Below are 15,678 nucleotides of genomic sequence, written 5' to 3' on the forward strand. Positions count from 1 at the left end.
TGGGGGGGGGGGGGGGGGGGGGTACAGTATGGATGCAGGAATGGCAGGAAACCTAAAGGAAGAGGCAGGAAAATGAGGGGCAATGTGGTGGGGGGTGTTCCACAGCAGATTCCAATGTGCACCTGTGGAAGCTCAGGCCTACAGGCGCCATGGCTGTTTTCTACCTTTCTGCCTTTGTTGTTTACCAGCTCATGACTTCATTGATATGGTAATGGCCTAATTATGAGCAATGTCTCCCTATCATTACTTGGATCATCTTTCTAAAATACCATTCTTATTAAGTCATTTTCCTCCATAAACACACAGGGAAAGAGTCAAGGTCCTTGGTCCAGCAATCAAAGCTACCTGCAGTCTGACCTCAGCCCACTCTTTGACCTCACCTGCACTTCTTTTGAAACCTTCCTCCCTAATTAGTCTGATCTCACTCTTCTTAGAGACCGCATGGCTGTGCACCATCTATTGGAGATGCTCTCTCTGCTCCTCTTCAAGTCTCAGTTATGTGGTGAGACCAGTTTCCATTTCCAGCGCCCTCAACCACCTTCTCAATCCCTGGAGCCCTTAGGAATTTCTGTGTCCTCTGGGAACACAACAGCCTTGTTGTCATAAAGTCACTTAGTCTTTGATCAAGCATTGCCTTGAAAGGTTCAGATTTTCATTGTCTTGCATAAAGTACCCAATTAAGTAATGAATTTTCAGCCGGGCTTGGTGGTTCAGCCTGTAATCCCAGTGCTTTGGGAGGCCGAGGTAAGTGGATTGCCTGAGTCCGCGGGTTCGAGACCCATCTGGGCAACTTGGCGAGACCTCATCTCTACAATAAATCAAAAATTAGCTGGGTGTGATATCACATGCCTGTACTTCCAGCTACTTGGAAGGCTGAGGTGGAAGGATCGCTGGAGCCCAGCAGTTCAACACTGGGGTGGCCATGAGCATGCCACTGCACTCCAGCCTGAGTGACACGTGAGATTCCAATTCAAAAAAAAAAAGTAATGAATTTTCAAGCTGCATCTCATCTCTTCAACCAGAGGATAAACTTTGGGGCGTAATATGCTTCTTTGCATTTCCTATAGTGCTTAGCATGGGCTTTATTAAGTACACAGTTGGCATTTAATAAATTATTTTTGGACAATGAAATAAATGGATGAATTCTTGAGTCATTAGGACCAAAGCTCTTCCGGGTCATGTGAAATGGGCACTCATCTTTATGAACAGTGATCAGACATAAACACAGAGTTAAAAAGGACAATTAACTTATAAACAAATGAATGCAAAGATTTGCATTCAGAGAGAAATTTGATAACAAAGAAATAAATTAAAAGAGGGTAGAATTAGTGCTCTGGGAAGTGAAGTGGGGTAATCCCTTGAGGTCAGGAGTTTGAAGCCAGCCTAGACAAAACAGTGAGACCCTGTGTCTACAAAAAGTTTTTAAAAATAATCTGGGTGTGGTAGCCAGAATCTGTAGTCCGAACTACTTGGGAGGTCGAAGCAGGACACCTTAAGCCCAGGAGTTCAAGGCTACAGTGAGCTATTATCGTGTCACTGCACTCCAGCCTGGATGACAGAAAGAGACAGACCCTATTGCTACAAAAAATGGGGGTGGGGTGGAGAGCAATTCAGAAACAATGCAGCTTCCAGTCAGGTGCTTTCTAGGAGTGTCTTCAACCTCATTGGAGGTGCCAAGGTTGCAGTTCTCCCATTTCTTCCTGTATTGCATGAACCCTCTTGATCTGAGAGATTCCACCTTTTCTCCAATTTGGGGGAATGCATCTCTGTGATCCTGAGGTATTTTCACCTTGGCCTTATTCTTTTTTTCTCATCACATCTCTTGTCTGCAATTTGGAGCCTCTATTTCTCTTCTCTGTATCTCCTAGCTGTTCTTATATATTTCCCATCTATATCCTTTCCTCCCATCTCCTTTGAGCTCCTCAGTGCAATCCTCCAGCTCATTCATTTGGGCATCAGCTGTTCTCTACTATGAGGAGTCCCATCTACTGTGTTCTTTATTTCAATCATTATAGTTCTCTTACCTCTATTTCTACCTGGTTCTTTTTTAGTATTACTTTTTCTTATCTGTCTTAGTCCATTTTGTGTTGCAGTAACAGAATACAACAGACTTGATAATTTATAAAGGACTTTTTTTGGTATTGTAAAAATTAATACATCATAGTTGTACATATTTTGGAGGTACAATGGTTACTTTGATACATGTATAAAATGTGTAAAAATCAAATCAGGATAATTAGGACATCTATCACCTCAAACATTTATCTTTTGTTTGTGTTGGGTATAATTCTTCTCTCCTAGCTATTCTGAAAAATACAATAAATTGCTAACTATATTTTCTCTACGATACTATCAAATACTAGAATTTATTCCTTCTATCTAGCTGTGTTTTTGTGCCCATTAAGCAAATTCTCTTCATCCAAAAACGAAATTTATATCTAACAGTTCTGGAGAATGGGAAGTGCAAGGTCAAGAGGTTGTGTATGATAAGGGTTATCTTGCTGTGCCATCCAATGGAGGATGGCGGAAGGGCAAGAGAGTATGAGAGCGCATGAGGGTCCTGGCTTGCTTTTCTAATAACCTGCTCTCCCGATTAATGTTATCACCCACTCCTGTTTTAACATTAATCTCTGCCCTCATGACTCAGTCACATTCCAACACTGTTGCATTGTGGATTAAGTTTCCAATTTGTGAATTTGGGGACACATTCAAACCACAGTGTTATTCATACATCTTGTTACTAGCATCTTCCCTTATTTCTTTGATTACATGTATTACACTTGTTTTATAATAGTTCTGCTTCAGTTTTCTCTTTTTTGTGTAGTGTGATCCTCAGATGTATAGTTTTCCTCTGCTGGGTGCAGAGGAGTGTGGCTCTCTCGTGCCTAGTCTGCATCAGCCAAGTGCAGTGGGGGGATTGGCTCAGCGGTCACTCCCTTTACTGATCTCCTTATCTCTAAATTTGCAGGGATGAGTAACACCAAAAGGAGATCCCTCTCTAGGGGTTCCTGCAGTCCTGGGATTTTAAGCAGGTTGGGGGCAGAGATAATGAGTGACCAGGGCTGCACCTCAGCCAATACCAACATCATGAATCCGTCAGCTCAGGGGCTTGGGATTGATTTAGACTTGGCTGCAGAGGCAGAGCAGGAAGGTCAAGTTTTCTACAACCCAGTAGCTCAAGGCAACCTCAGGCAACCCTCCCCCAGGTGATGGCCATTCACAGGGTCTGATCACTTTGTTGTTAGTCGCCAAAGTCCAGCTAGGGTTGTGGGGTAAGAAACCAGGAGACTATGAGTCTTGTGTGTTATAGGCCATCTTGACAGAAGCCCCAGGAGTGGACCTAGCAAGAGTGCAATGTCTGCCGTGTCATCGGCACTGCACCTCACGGGAGATATATTTATCTATAAGCTGGTAACAGCTACGACATATAAGCTTCTCAGCAAAACATAAAATGAGAAGGTAGATATTAAAGAGTGGTAAGATGGTCTAGGGGAGAAAATTGGATTTGGAGGCAGGAAACATACATATCCCATTGTGAGTTCTGCCAGTGATGTAGGGTCTTAAATGCAGGTTCTACCGTCTTGGAATATAATATACATTTCCTCAGTTATATTCCCAAGTACTCTGGTCTTCTAAAAAGAATGGAGGTAGAAAGAAATTATGGCTTTTTTTTTTAACTGCTAAGAATAAATGGAAAAAATATATTTCAACAAAGGAATTAAATAACTTTTTTTTTTCCATAATACCACCCCCACCCCAGCCCAAAAGGAAGTCCATTTTCTAGTATGACCAATCCTGGTACTAAGACACTTCTACAATGAACAGAGATGGGGAGAGGGTGTTCTTAGAAATCACAAAGCAGTCAGCTAAACATGAACTAACTGACTAGGAGGAAGAAACAATCTGCCTCTCAAAGAGTGAAGCCCAAGCATCTACCTGGAATCCTAAATGACAAAAAGAGACAACAGAGCACAGCATGTCTTGGATCCACGTGAGTTAGGATCCTGAGGGAAAGCTCAGGTGAGGGGGCACTCACCAGCGCAGGGCAATCTTGATGGGGGTGGTGAGGCAGGACGTGAACAGGTCAGCTGGGAGGTCAGGGATCATGGGCAGGAGCTCGTTGGCCTCACAGGCTGCCAGCTGGATGCAGTTTTTCATTGATGGAGGCAAAGGCATCTGGGCAAGGGGGTGGTTTGGGTTAATTGCAGCTACCTAAAGGCAGAACGTTAAAGAAAAGAAAGTGTGACTTGGCTGTTTGACACAACAGGAGCATAAGCTAGAAACATACACAGAAGGAAAGAATAAATCAACTAAGGCTTAAAGCATTGTGTCTTCACCACAAGGTCCTTTGGAAAGAGGGATCACCAATGAATTCTCTCCGGGAGGATGACTTCAAGACCTGAAAACACGTTTATGTCACCTCAAGGTCCTCATGGTGGTACAACATGGTTTTGCCTATGCCAAATTCATTTTCTTCATGGTTTTCCTCTTTTAAGGGTCCTTCCTACCCTAGGATTGTATCAATGTACACAGGCATTTCCACCAAGTCTTTCATGGTATCTTATTATTTATTTTAAAAGCTCAGTATTCAATCAGTTCACCTTATGGTGGCGAACCCCACCAACAACAAAAATGCAGGCCACAAAATGTGAGTGTGGGTGTGCTTAACTAACATTTGCCACTAAAAGAGACTGAACAGTAGACACAGAGAGCTCATGTCAGAGTGGCAAATTAAGAGTGATTTTATTTTCTCTTTTCTTCATCTGATTTCTCTAGATGGTCTACAAACAAATGGTATTAAATTTGTCATCAGGGACAAAGATGGGTTTTTAAATCCAAAGCAATGTCTTTAAAGTGGGGTTAGTTATTTGTGTGGGATATTTATTTCAATTAGATTTTGCTAAGGTAAATGTATCAGAACTGAAGTTGATATCACACTGAAGCTTTAGGAAGAAAGGCACCAAGCGAATTATTGTATACTACAAAAATACACACAAAATTTCATTTCTGACTAAATAAAATATAACTGAAAGTATAACTCTTTCTTTTAAAATAATGGAATGCATTCAAAGGTTTAAAAAATTACAGAATTATCTAATACGTGAGTTTTCTATAATGCCAGGTATAATCAGGTATGTTCCTGTTTTACCAAAAAACAGCAGTATTCAACAAAACACAACACATCCTTATACCAATTATTCCTGCATTGTGGATTGTGATTCCTCTGCAACATACGATGCCTGTATGTGACAATTTTGGTAATCCACAGAGGTTTTGCTGTCATTTTCAGAAATAATGAGGTTCACAAGAATTTATGGCATTTTGGTCAGTAAAATTTAATAAGTATAATGCATGAGGGATTATGTATACACAAAGTTCTGCCTGCTCCTGAAAATAATTGTGAAGAACAAAATGTCAGAACTAGTTTCACCAACTAAAGTATTTTCAGCTTGGGGAAGCAGAGTAGCAACACACAGGCAATGTCTCCTTTTGAGGCTACAGGGTGAGTCATCAGATGATGTGGGGTGCATCAAGGGTGGCCCTGCTGGGAAGAGAAGTCCCAAGTGCCCCTGGGAGAGTTCATGTTCCCAGTGCCCCTCCATGGGTACTGCAAAGACTGAGTAGCTGGGGTGGGGGCGGTGGGGGGGGGGGGCAGCAAACACGGACAGGAAACAGACCAAACATGAAAGAATGCACCACAGGTTGCTGGAGACAGACTCTTCATTTCCTTTACCTTAGATGTCCTGAACTAAACCTTAGATGTCCTGAACTAAGATGCTTAAGCATAACATTTAGGTAACTAAAATAATGAAAAATTAAATCTAGCAAATATTGATTATACAAAGCCATACAACTTTCAGAACTTCTTTACCTACTTGTCTATAAATATCGATTATTTGGCCTTAATGAAAAGCTATGTACTGTTGAGCCCTGATTTAACCCAACCCACCTTGTTAGAGTTTTGGAATAACAGAGCTCCATCTCAAATTGTATAAAATGAAGCTTAATGACTGAAAGTAGCTCCATCTAATGCAGTTTTATTTATCATGCCATTCAGCAGCAAGGATCTGGAAAATCATGTTGCAGAATGTTGATTATTCTGCCTCCAGAGCCTTTAAAGTATTTGTTACTTGAGCAATTCCTTGAGTATATTTCTGAATACACAGGGGCAAGATCACTTTTCTTTACACTCAGATGGTAGCAGGCCTCCATGAAGAACAGGTGTTGAAAATTGTAAATGACGACCAACATAAGGTGGGTGAAATGAGTCAGGAAGGCATGATTTTTAGTCACCAATGGCTACTGATTTGTTTTATGACTTGAAAAGAATGTTTACATATTTTTTTGTTGCAAGCATTTAATACTTCTCAAAGCTCTTTTACATATATTTTTACATTTCCTTTTTTTTTTTTTTTGAGTTGGAGTCTCACTCTGTCGCCCAGACTGGAGTGCAGTGGCCGCTCCCGGCCACCGCAGCCTCGACCTGCTGGGCTCCAGCGATCCTTCCACCTCGGCCTTCCAAGTAGCCGGAATTACAGGCATGCGCTACCACGCCCGGCTGATTTTTTGATTTATTGTAGAGATGAGGTCTCGCTGCTCAGGCGGGTCTCGAATCCGCGGGCTCAGGCAATCCACTCACCTCAGCCTCCCAAAGGCGCGGGATCACAGGCTGAGCCACCGAGCCCGGCTACATTTCCTTTTTACAGCATCCCCATGAGGTAAGTTTCACCCCATTTTAAAATATCTTTTATGATGAGGAAACAGAAGCCCTAAGAAATGATGTGAACTGCCCAGCAACTCAGTCAGCACATGGTTCGGAGCCCCCATGTGCTATTCCTGACTTTAGAGCCACTGTTTGCTCCATTGTCACACCTGGACCCTCCCAAATCTACAAGCACATATGACACCAACACGGGAAGTGCTGGGGGTTTTCCAAACAGCACTCTCAGAACCTTTTAAATGAAATGCACATAAAGCTGTATTCACTCACAGATATCTAACACAGTGATGATGGCACGTAATGTGTTGTCGTTTTACTGCTGATAAACTTTGTTTTTACTATCTCAAATTTCTCAAATGGAAGGCATTAAAGACTGCAAGTTTTATTAATAACCCACTCTACCATAGGAACGTTAAGTCCAGAGTACAAATCAAATTCTCATATATTTAATAATAAGTACAATTTAAACTTTTAATAAAAATTGCAATTTCTAGAGGAACGGGCCTTTTATTATGGTAAATTATACATAGCACAGAATTTGCCATGTTAAGCATTTTAACACATGATTCAGTGGCATTAGGTACATTCACATGTTGTGCCACCATCACCAAGCATCACTAAGAAGTAAGTTTTCTTAAAGCAGAAAGAAGAAGGCAAAGTCATGTTCAAAATAATTTCCTGGGCTCTAGCTCCATAAGCTAAAATAGCATCAGGAAAGCAACCTGCTCTACACAGGAAATTAGTTTCCAGGTCTGCTGTGACAACCCCACTAAGCCAGATGATGGGCCTGGTCATGATGTGGGTTTGCAGCTCTTTCAGACCTGAGTCACACAGCAGCGTGCGGAAGCCGATAGACAGATCAGATGGACAGATCAGAGCTGGCCCACATGTGCCTGGCACTAATGGGGCAGGTGGAGGCTGTAAGGAAGTGCTCTCTGACTCCTGAGCTTTATGGAAGCGCATTCTCCCCTGCCTTAGCAAAGGTGCTGGGATGGAGGAGGGAATAAGACATCTCAGGCAAACCACAGCAGAATAAAGTGTACAATCCTGAAACGGAGCATTTCAGATGTCTGTGTGGGACTGCTGGCAGACTCACACTATTTTAGTAAGCACCACTACCACGGGGCATAGAATTATAAGAGTGGCTGGCAGAGAATTGAAAAGGAAATAAATTTAAGTAGAAAGAAATAGCCATTTATGCAAAAACTAGATTCAATATTCCTATTTTACTGTTCAAAGGGATGTGTATTTTCATAGCAAAATATCAGTGTAGTTTACTAGTTTTAACTTTCCTTTTTATAATTTGCTTCTATGTTAAATCTGCTTTCTAAACAAAGCTGAGAATTGAACACTGGGTCTTCTCGCCACGACGTCCACACACTGCAGGGCTCCCATCTTTACTGGCTGTTTGTACCAAGCTTCTGAAATCTGACACTGTTCATCGCAAAGCCACCTTTCTTCAAAGTCAGCTTTAGATGGCACAGGGAGGTAGGGCAAATCATTGATGCAAGGCAGGTGGCCACATCAGAACACAGTGGGTTTGAAGAGCATTTCCTTAGGCACCTGTGTGGTCAGGAGGCAAAGCTTTCACGGTCCAGACACTGTTGGGCGTGTGCCTGCCATACCTGCCTCAGCCTGCATCTGGAGGTCTACTAGCATTTGGCCTGATGCCTGGCGAAGTAACCAGGTATAGGAGGTACTCTGTGGATGCAGAGTGAGCAAACCAGACAGGCGGCCATAAAAACGTCTTTATCCCAAGTATGTCTCCTAGGGACTTAACTTCCCAATTCAAAATGGTCATTGATAGAAACCCCAGTATGCTGGGGTATAAACAAGGAGAAGGCACAAACTTTAACTGCAGGCGATCCAAAACCAGGTAATACACAATAACAGTACCTCAGACTCATCTGTACCTATGTGCCACTGGCGCAGTAGGAAGCATCCCGTTAGGCTGAATTCCTTCTTTCCCACCATACTGCTGGGTGCACAGAAGAACACATATGAGAGCTTTTGCGTGAGGGGTAATTGGAACCAGTAACATTTTTTAAACAACATTCTGATGTTTAAGGCAAAGAATTCCGCCAATGAATGTCATTTTTCAAGCTTGCTAACCCAAGAACACACAAAACACTATTTAAACAGATGAGTTATTTCCTGTACATTGTTTTAATTTTGCATTTATCTAAGACATGGATCTGTTAATTGAAATTATTCTTCAGAAACAGGCCTGCATATAAGGCTAACTACCAGTACTTCGCAGAGCTTGAGAACAGTACCCAAGCCTAAAAGTGACCAGTTCCAGTAGAAGCCGTCAGTCTTCCTAAAGGGCAGGCCCAAGAGGCACTTGTACCCAAGGGGTCTCCTAGGGAATCTAGAGACCCAAACACAAGAACAAATTTCATCTTTAAAAGCTCCCCAGAGCCTTCTGGAAGACTTGGGAAAGATCCAGAAAAGTCTTCAGATGCGATGCACAGCAACCAGATCCAAAATAGACATCTGCTACATCTCTCACACATGTAAGTAACATGGCGCTAGCGCACGCAGAGTTCATGAGAAGCCAGCCGCCAGCTCCCCCGGCCTGCGAACCACTCATGGCAGAAAGCACTGCTGAAGGGGCACCGGGAAGCACCAGCACTTCTCATTTTCTAAATAAAACGTGAACATCAAGCTGCTTTTCCCCCCTCTCAAACACATGCAAGAGGCACCTTTATAATGAGATAAAGCACTAATAATTTCAGAGGAGTCTTTAACATGGAATTTCTGAAAACAGCATCTCCTTGATAATACTTAAAGCTCTGTCTTAAAACAACTTTTATTCTCATTTCAACAATGTCTAATTACAAAGAACATTTTTGCAAAGTTCAAAGACTGAGTTCGCTAAATAAATCAGTTACTACTTATCTGCTTCCATTAATATTCAAATAAATTAATGCAGCATCTATTGTGACAGATATTGTACCAAAAACAGACACAAAGCAGAAGTAGTATTTTTAATATATAGTTTATACAATTATATATGTCAAATATTAAACACTAATTTAAAAACCAAGTGGTACCTATAGCTGAGAACTGTAAAATCTAGGCCAAGAGAACAGAAGGAGCTTCCTTTGGTGGATAAAGACTTCCAGTGATACTGAGAAGCCTCCAGTGTTGCCTTCGAAGGCCAGTTAGAGCCCCTTCATAGCAAGATTTAGTCACAATTATCGTGACTTTCTTCAAATGAACCATTTGTTATCTTAAAGCCATTTAGCTGTTAGCAACGCAACAGCTTCTAAATGCTCTGGGATCATTCTATGACCCTGGAAAGATGGTTAATTAGAAATTATAAGCAAATTTTACTCCCTAATTATTCTTACATAGTCAACAACAAAAGGAGATACTTAGAATTCTGTACCCCTACACATCAGTAAGAAATTTGTTCGGGGGAAGGCAGTTAAACTCTCACCTCACTATTAGCTTCCAAGTGGCTAAAGGGTGGAAAAGGATCTAATTCACAGTGTATTCCTAGAACAGTCCCTAGCAAAGGTGGTTAGTAACCTAGGACTGAGTCTTTGCTGCTGAGAACAGAGACACTTTAGCAAAATGAGTTATAAAGGTAGCACCTGGGTTTGAAATACTGTTTTATGCTTTGTCCTATGATTTCTATGTCCTGAGCCCATGTAGACACCTTTTACAAGTGCTGATTAGACTTCCAAGCCCATCAATGCCAAGCACACTGAGGAAGCTGCTAGAGTTCTCTACACAAGCAGCTCGTGCACCCGGCCTTTCCTCATGCTTCTCCTTCTCACTGAAATGCTTTTCCGGACTTTCTATATGCAAGTAACTTCCACTCACGTGCCAAGGTGCAGAGTAGATATCTTCTGCCAGTCTTCCTTGGTCCTTGCAGCTTCTCCTCTGCATGACAGAAATCTGAAAGAACTGGTTACCTCTGGCTCTTCTCTCTGCATACTGAAATGATGGCTCTTCTCTCTGCATACTGAAATGATCCATTTGGGTGCCTTCACCCCCACTAGCTTAGGGTTAGAGACCATCTCTACCCACCTTGGGGTCACCAGCACAAGACTGACCTCCCCATAACCCTCCATGTGTTAGCACATAAGAGTTCATTTATTGTAGTTATGAGTTAAGTACCTTGTTAACAAACCACTTGGGAACTTCTTGTTCATAATCACCCGCTGTATTTCTGCCTAGTTAATGATAATGAACCAAGTCATAAGAGAGAGAATCTTGGCTAACTTCAGGAGAGTGGTGGGAATACAGAAAGGGTTCCAATTCTACTAACGAGGGGGAGCAAGAAAGCTGGAGAAATCAGTAATAGCTGAGCACAAAGCAGGTGTCCTTTCCAGTGCTCAAAGGATGCTCTAATAAGGTCAGATTCAAGCACATGCACCCTCACTCCACCTTCTAAGACAAGCAAAAAGTAGAAAGGAGATATTGGAAGCACTAGGAATGTGCTACACCAAAACACTGCATGTGTGTAAGTATATGTACAAGTATATGGGTGTGTATACATGTGTATATAGGTGAGTGTGTACATAAGAATGTATGTGTCTATACATATATATGCGTATATGTGTATAAGGTGAGTGTGTATATGGTGTGTCTGTGTATATATGTGTGTACATATGTAGTGTGCATGTGTATATGTATGTGTATATGTATACATATGTATGTGTGTGTATACCTGTTCCTCCCATACTCGTTTGGGCTATGCATTTCCATCCTTCCTCCAACCCAACCTATGCACATGCGTGATACCATCTCCTCTTGTGTGACCACTGTCCATGCTCCTCTCTTGGGCAAACACCTCCCCTTATGTATTGATCCCGTTCCCTTTCACACCTGATTAAGGACTGCCCTCAGGACTGTCTCTTTCTCCCACACATCAGCTTTTCCCTCTCTGCTGGATTATTCTCATTAGCACAAACACATGCTCCAATAATATCGACATAAAGAAAAAAAACAAAAGAAAGAAAACCTTCCTTGACTCTACCCCTCCCTCCAGCGTCCATGCTACATCCTTGCTTTCCTTAGGAAGCTGTCTACCTCAGGAGTTTCCACATCTGCATTTCCCATCACACATGAGAGAGAGCCCAGAAACCTACACTCAAGCTGCTTTTGTTAGCAGCTTGACAATGACAGCCCCATGTCCACAAATGCCACAGTCCATCCTCGGTCCTCATCGTGAGTCCACTTGGCAGTGGCTCGGTCAGCTGACTGTCCCCACTTCCAGAAGGCTTTCCTGGTTTCCCAATGCCATGAGCACCTGGTTTCCCTTTGACTCCCCTGGCTACTTCTCCACTGCCTGGTTTGTCGGTGCTTCTTTTCTCAGACTACATGCACCACTGAGCGCAGGCATCGGCTCCTGTCCTCTAGCTACATGCACCCCTTTTCAGTCACACTCTATTTGGGGTAATCACCTTCCTACATGTCTTTAAGGGAGGAGAGCCAGGGTGCCTTTTGTGTTGCTGCACGCCCTGTCCTTGTTCCTGATTCAAAGGAGATGCCTGACTAACACTGCAGAAGAGACCTCAAAATCCACAAGGCCAGAGCAAATTTCTCACATCCCACACTCCCAGATCTTCACCCAGCCCCAGTCTCGTGGTCTGTCCGGCTCAGGAGGTGGTCCTTCCATTCTACCTGGGACCAAAACAGTGGAGTCTCCATTAACTCCTTTCTTTTTCTTACACCCTACATTGAATCCATGAGCAAATCATTATTCCTTCAAAAAGTACCACAGATGCAAACATATGCCTCTCAACCATGCTACCACCCCCGTCCAAGTATCACCAATGCTTGCCACAACCTCCCACCTTCTTGTTTCCAGCATGCCCTCCATCTGCAGAGCCTCCACACTGCTACGGAGCGATCTCTTTAAGTCAGCGGACATCACCTGGGTGTCTACTGCAGACCAGGCACTATTCTAGACCATATCTGGCTTCCCCACTCCCAGCCCCTTCAGGGGTTTCCTACCACACTCAGAACTTCAGCATGAAATCCCAAGCCCTTGCCAGCACCTAGCAAGTCCCACACAGTGTGCCTTCTGGCCAACTTGAGACCGTCGTCTCTGTGTATTCCAGGAGCCCCACAGGCTTCAGCGATGCCCTTGTCTGAAACTGCTCCTGCTCCACACCCACGTAGCCTACGCCCTTGCTGCAGCCGGGGCTCCACTTACACATTGCCTCCTAGAAAAGACCTCCCCGTGCCCGCATCGTTCTTCAGCTCCTCATCCTACTTGATTCTTTATTACAACACTTGGCCCTCATTATATTCATTATGAATTTTTGCTTTTTTCTGCTTCCCAAACTAGGAAAGAAGCTTGATAGCAGCAACATTTATCCAACATTTTACAATAAAAATTTATACTCAGAGAAAGATAGAAAAGTACATGAACATTTGTATGCTCTCTATCTAGAGTCAATCATTTTTAACATTTTGACTATATTTTCACATTTATTTTATGTATTTTCCTCTCCATATATAAGTGATTGTATGAGGGGGGATAAATAAATGTATGTATTTTGCTTAACCACTGGAAAGTAACAAAAGGGTCTGTGTGCTTTGTTTTTTGCTATATCCCTGCTATTATTCCTGAGGAGATACTGAAAAAAACTGTCTTGAAAGGATGGATGGATGGATGAAAGAGACAAAATACTAAGACGGTTTTGTCTTATAATTACATGATTGCAATACAATCACACAATACTATGAGGAATTCAAATATGAGTGACACAGGAATTCTGAGGAGAGATTCCACTGGTGTCTGTGGGGAAGGTTAAAGGCATAGCTTGAACCTATAGTTGAGCCCTCCTGCAGTGAGGTTAGGATGGGACTTGTTAAGAGAGGGCTCCAGGCGGGCTCGGTGGCTCAGCCTGTAATCCTGCGCTTTGGGAGGCTGAGGTGAGTGAATTGCCTGAGCCCGCGGGTTCGAGACCTGCCTGGGCAACCTGGCGAGACCTCATCTCCACAATAAATCAAAAATTAGCTGGGTGTGGTAGCGCACCTGTAGTTCCACCTACTTGGAAGGCTGAGGTGGTAGGATCACCAGAGCCCAGCAGGTCGAGGCTGCGGTGGCCGGGAGCAGCCACCGCACTCCAGTCTGGGCAACGGAGTGAGACTCCAACTCAAAAAAAAAAAAGAGAGAGAGAGAGAAAGAAAGGGCTCCATGGCGTAGCAGAAGAGCCCAGTTATGCTCTAGCTGGCTACGTCAGGCACACAGAGGCTTGGGCCAGCACTGCTGAAAAATGGAAGTCCCAGGAAGTTGTCTATGTGTAAGAAGTTCAAGGCATACCCTCTGTACCCTAACTTGTACATTTCACAATGGCAAAGTTTCTTGCATTTCATTTAAAGAAAGTGTTTAGTGCTTCATTAATTCTTTACTTTTTTAAAGTGTGTAATTCAGTGGATTTTGGTCTATTCACAAGGTTATCCAACCATCACCACCATCTAATTCAGAGCATTTTCATCAACCTAAAAAGAGTCTCTATACCCTTAGCAATCACTCCCATTCCACTGCCCACCCAGGCCCTGCCAACTACTAATCTATTTTCCATTTCCATAGGTTTGCTTATTCTGGACATTTCACATAAGTGAATCATATAATTTATGACCTTTTGTGGGTAGCTTCTTTCACTTAATAAAATATTTTCAAGTTTCATTCATGTTATAGCATGTATCATACTTTACTTCTTGTTATGGGCCAAGAATATTGCATTATACAGATAGACCACATTCTGTTTAACCATTCATCTGTTGCTGAACATTTGGAATATTTTCACTTTCTTTACTATTATGAATTGTGCTGCTATGAACATTTGTGAACAACTTTTGAGTGAACATATGTCTTCAGTTGTCTTGGGTATACACCTAAGAGTGGGGTTGCTGGATCATATGGTAACCCAAGTTTAACGTCTTAAACTCTCAGACTATTTTACAAAGCAGATGCACCATTTTACATCCCCACCAGTAGCGTTTGAGGGTTCTAATTTCTCCTCATCCTCACCAACATTTATTATCATCCATCTTTTTGACAACAGTCATCCTAGTGGTGTGAAGTGATAGATACCTCACTGAGGTTTTAGTTTGCATTTCCCTGATAACTGATGATGGCTTTTCCTGTCTTATTGCATGGCTAGAACTTCCACTACTTATGTTGCATTAACAGTGGTAACAGTCTTAGGGGGGAAACATTCAACCTTTTACCAGTAAGTATAACAACAGTTGTAGGTTTTTTATAGATGCTCTGGATCAAATTTTTAAAAATACCCTCTGGTCCTAATTTGCTAAGAGATTTTTTTTTGAATCACGAATGGGTGTTTAATTTTGTTAAATGGTTTTTCTGCATCAGTTGGTAAGAGCATATGATTTTTCCTCTTTAGTTTGTTGCAATGGTGAATTACATTAAATGATTTTTAAATAATGAGTCAGACTTGCATACCTGTGATAAATCCTACTCAGTCACGAAGTACAATTCCTTTTATAAATTGCTACAAATGATTCACTACTGTTTTGTTGAGAATTTCTGTATCTAAGTTTGCGACAGATATTGGCATGCAGCTTTCTTTTCTTTCTTTTTGAATTGTGTGTCTGGTTTTGGCATCATAATAAATGACCTCATAAAATAAACTGGGGGCTGGGCGTGGTGGCTCACACCTATAATCCTAGCATTTTGGGAGCCCAAGGTGAGAGGAATGCCTGAGCCCGTGGGTTCGAGATCAGTCTGGGCAACTTGGCAAGACCTCATCTCTACAATAAATCAAAAAATTAGCCGAGTATGGTGGCACGTGCCTGTAGCTCCAGCTACTTGGAAGGCTGAGGCTGAAGGATCGCCTGAGCCCAGCAGGCCAAGGCTGTGGTGGCCATAAGCGTGCCACTGTACTCCAGCCTGGACGACAGAGTGAAACTCCAACTCAAAAAAATAAAATAAAAACCCACAAAATAAACTGGAATGTGTTCCC

At 42.5% G+C, this 15,678-nt stretch overlaps 1 protein-coding gene across 1 annotated transcript in view; it reads right to left on the bottom strand.

Annotated features, from left to right (window-relative positions):
• Positions 1-4,032: 4,032 nt before the first annotated feature.
• The window catches only part of LOC103255951 (regulatory-associated protein of mTOR-like), a 138,333-nt gene continuing 126,687 nt past the window's right edge, over positions 4,033-15,678 (bottom strand). The window contains exon 7 of the mRNA XM_008053856.2: positions 4,033-4,212. Coding sequence (XP_008052047.2) covers positions 4,033-4,212 — 180 coding nt within the window. The remainder of the gene's footprint in view (positions 4,213-15,678) is intronic.

The sequence above is a fragment of the Carlito syrichta genome, unplaced genomic scaffold (genome assembly GCF_000164805.1).
Source record: "Carlito syrichta isolate Samal-C Ts95f unplaced genomic scaffold, Tarsius_syrichta-2.0.1 Scaffold288757, whole genome shotgun sequence".
Classification (NCBI taxonomy): Eukaryota; Metazoa; Chordata; class Mammalia; order Primates; family Tarsiidae; genus Carlito; species Carlito syrichta.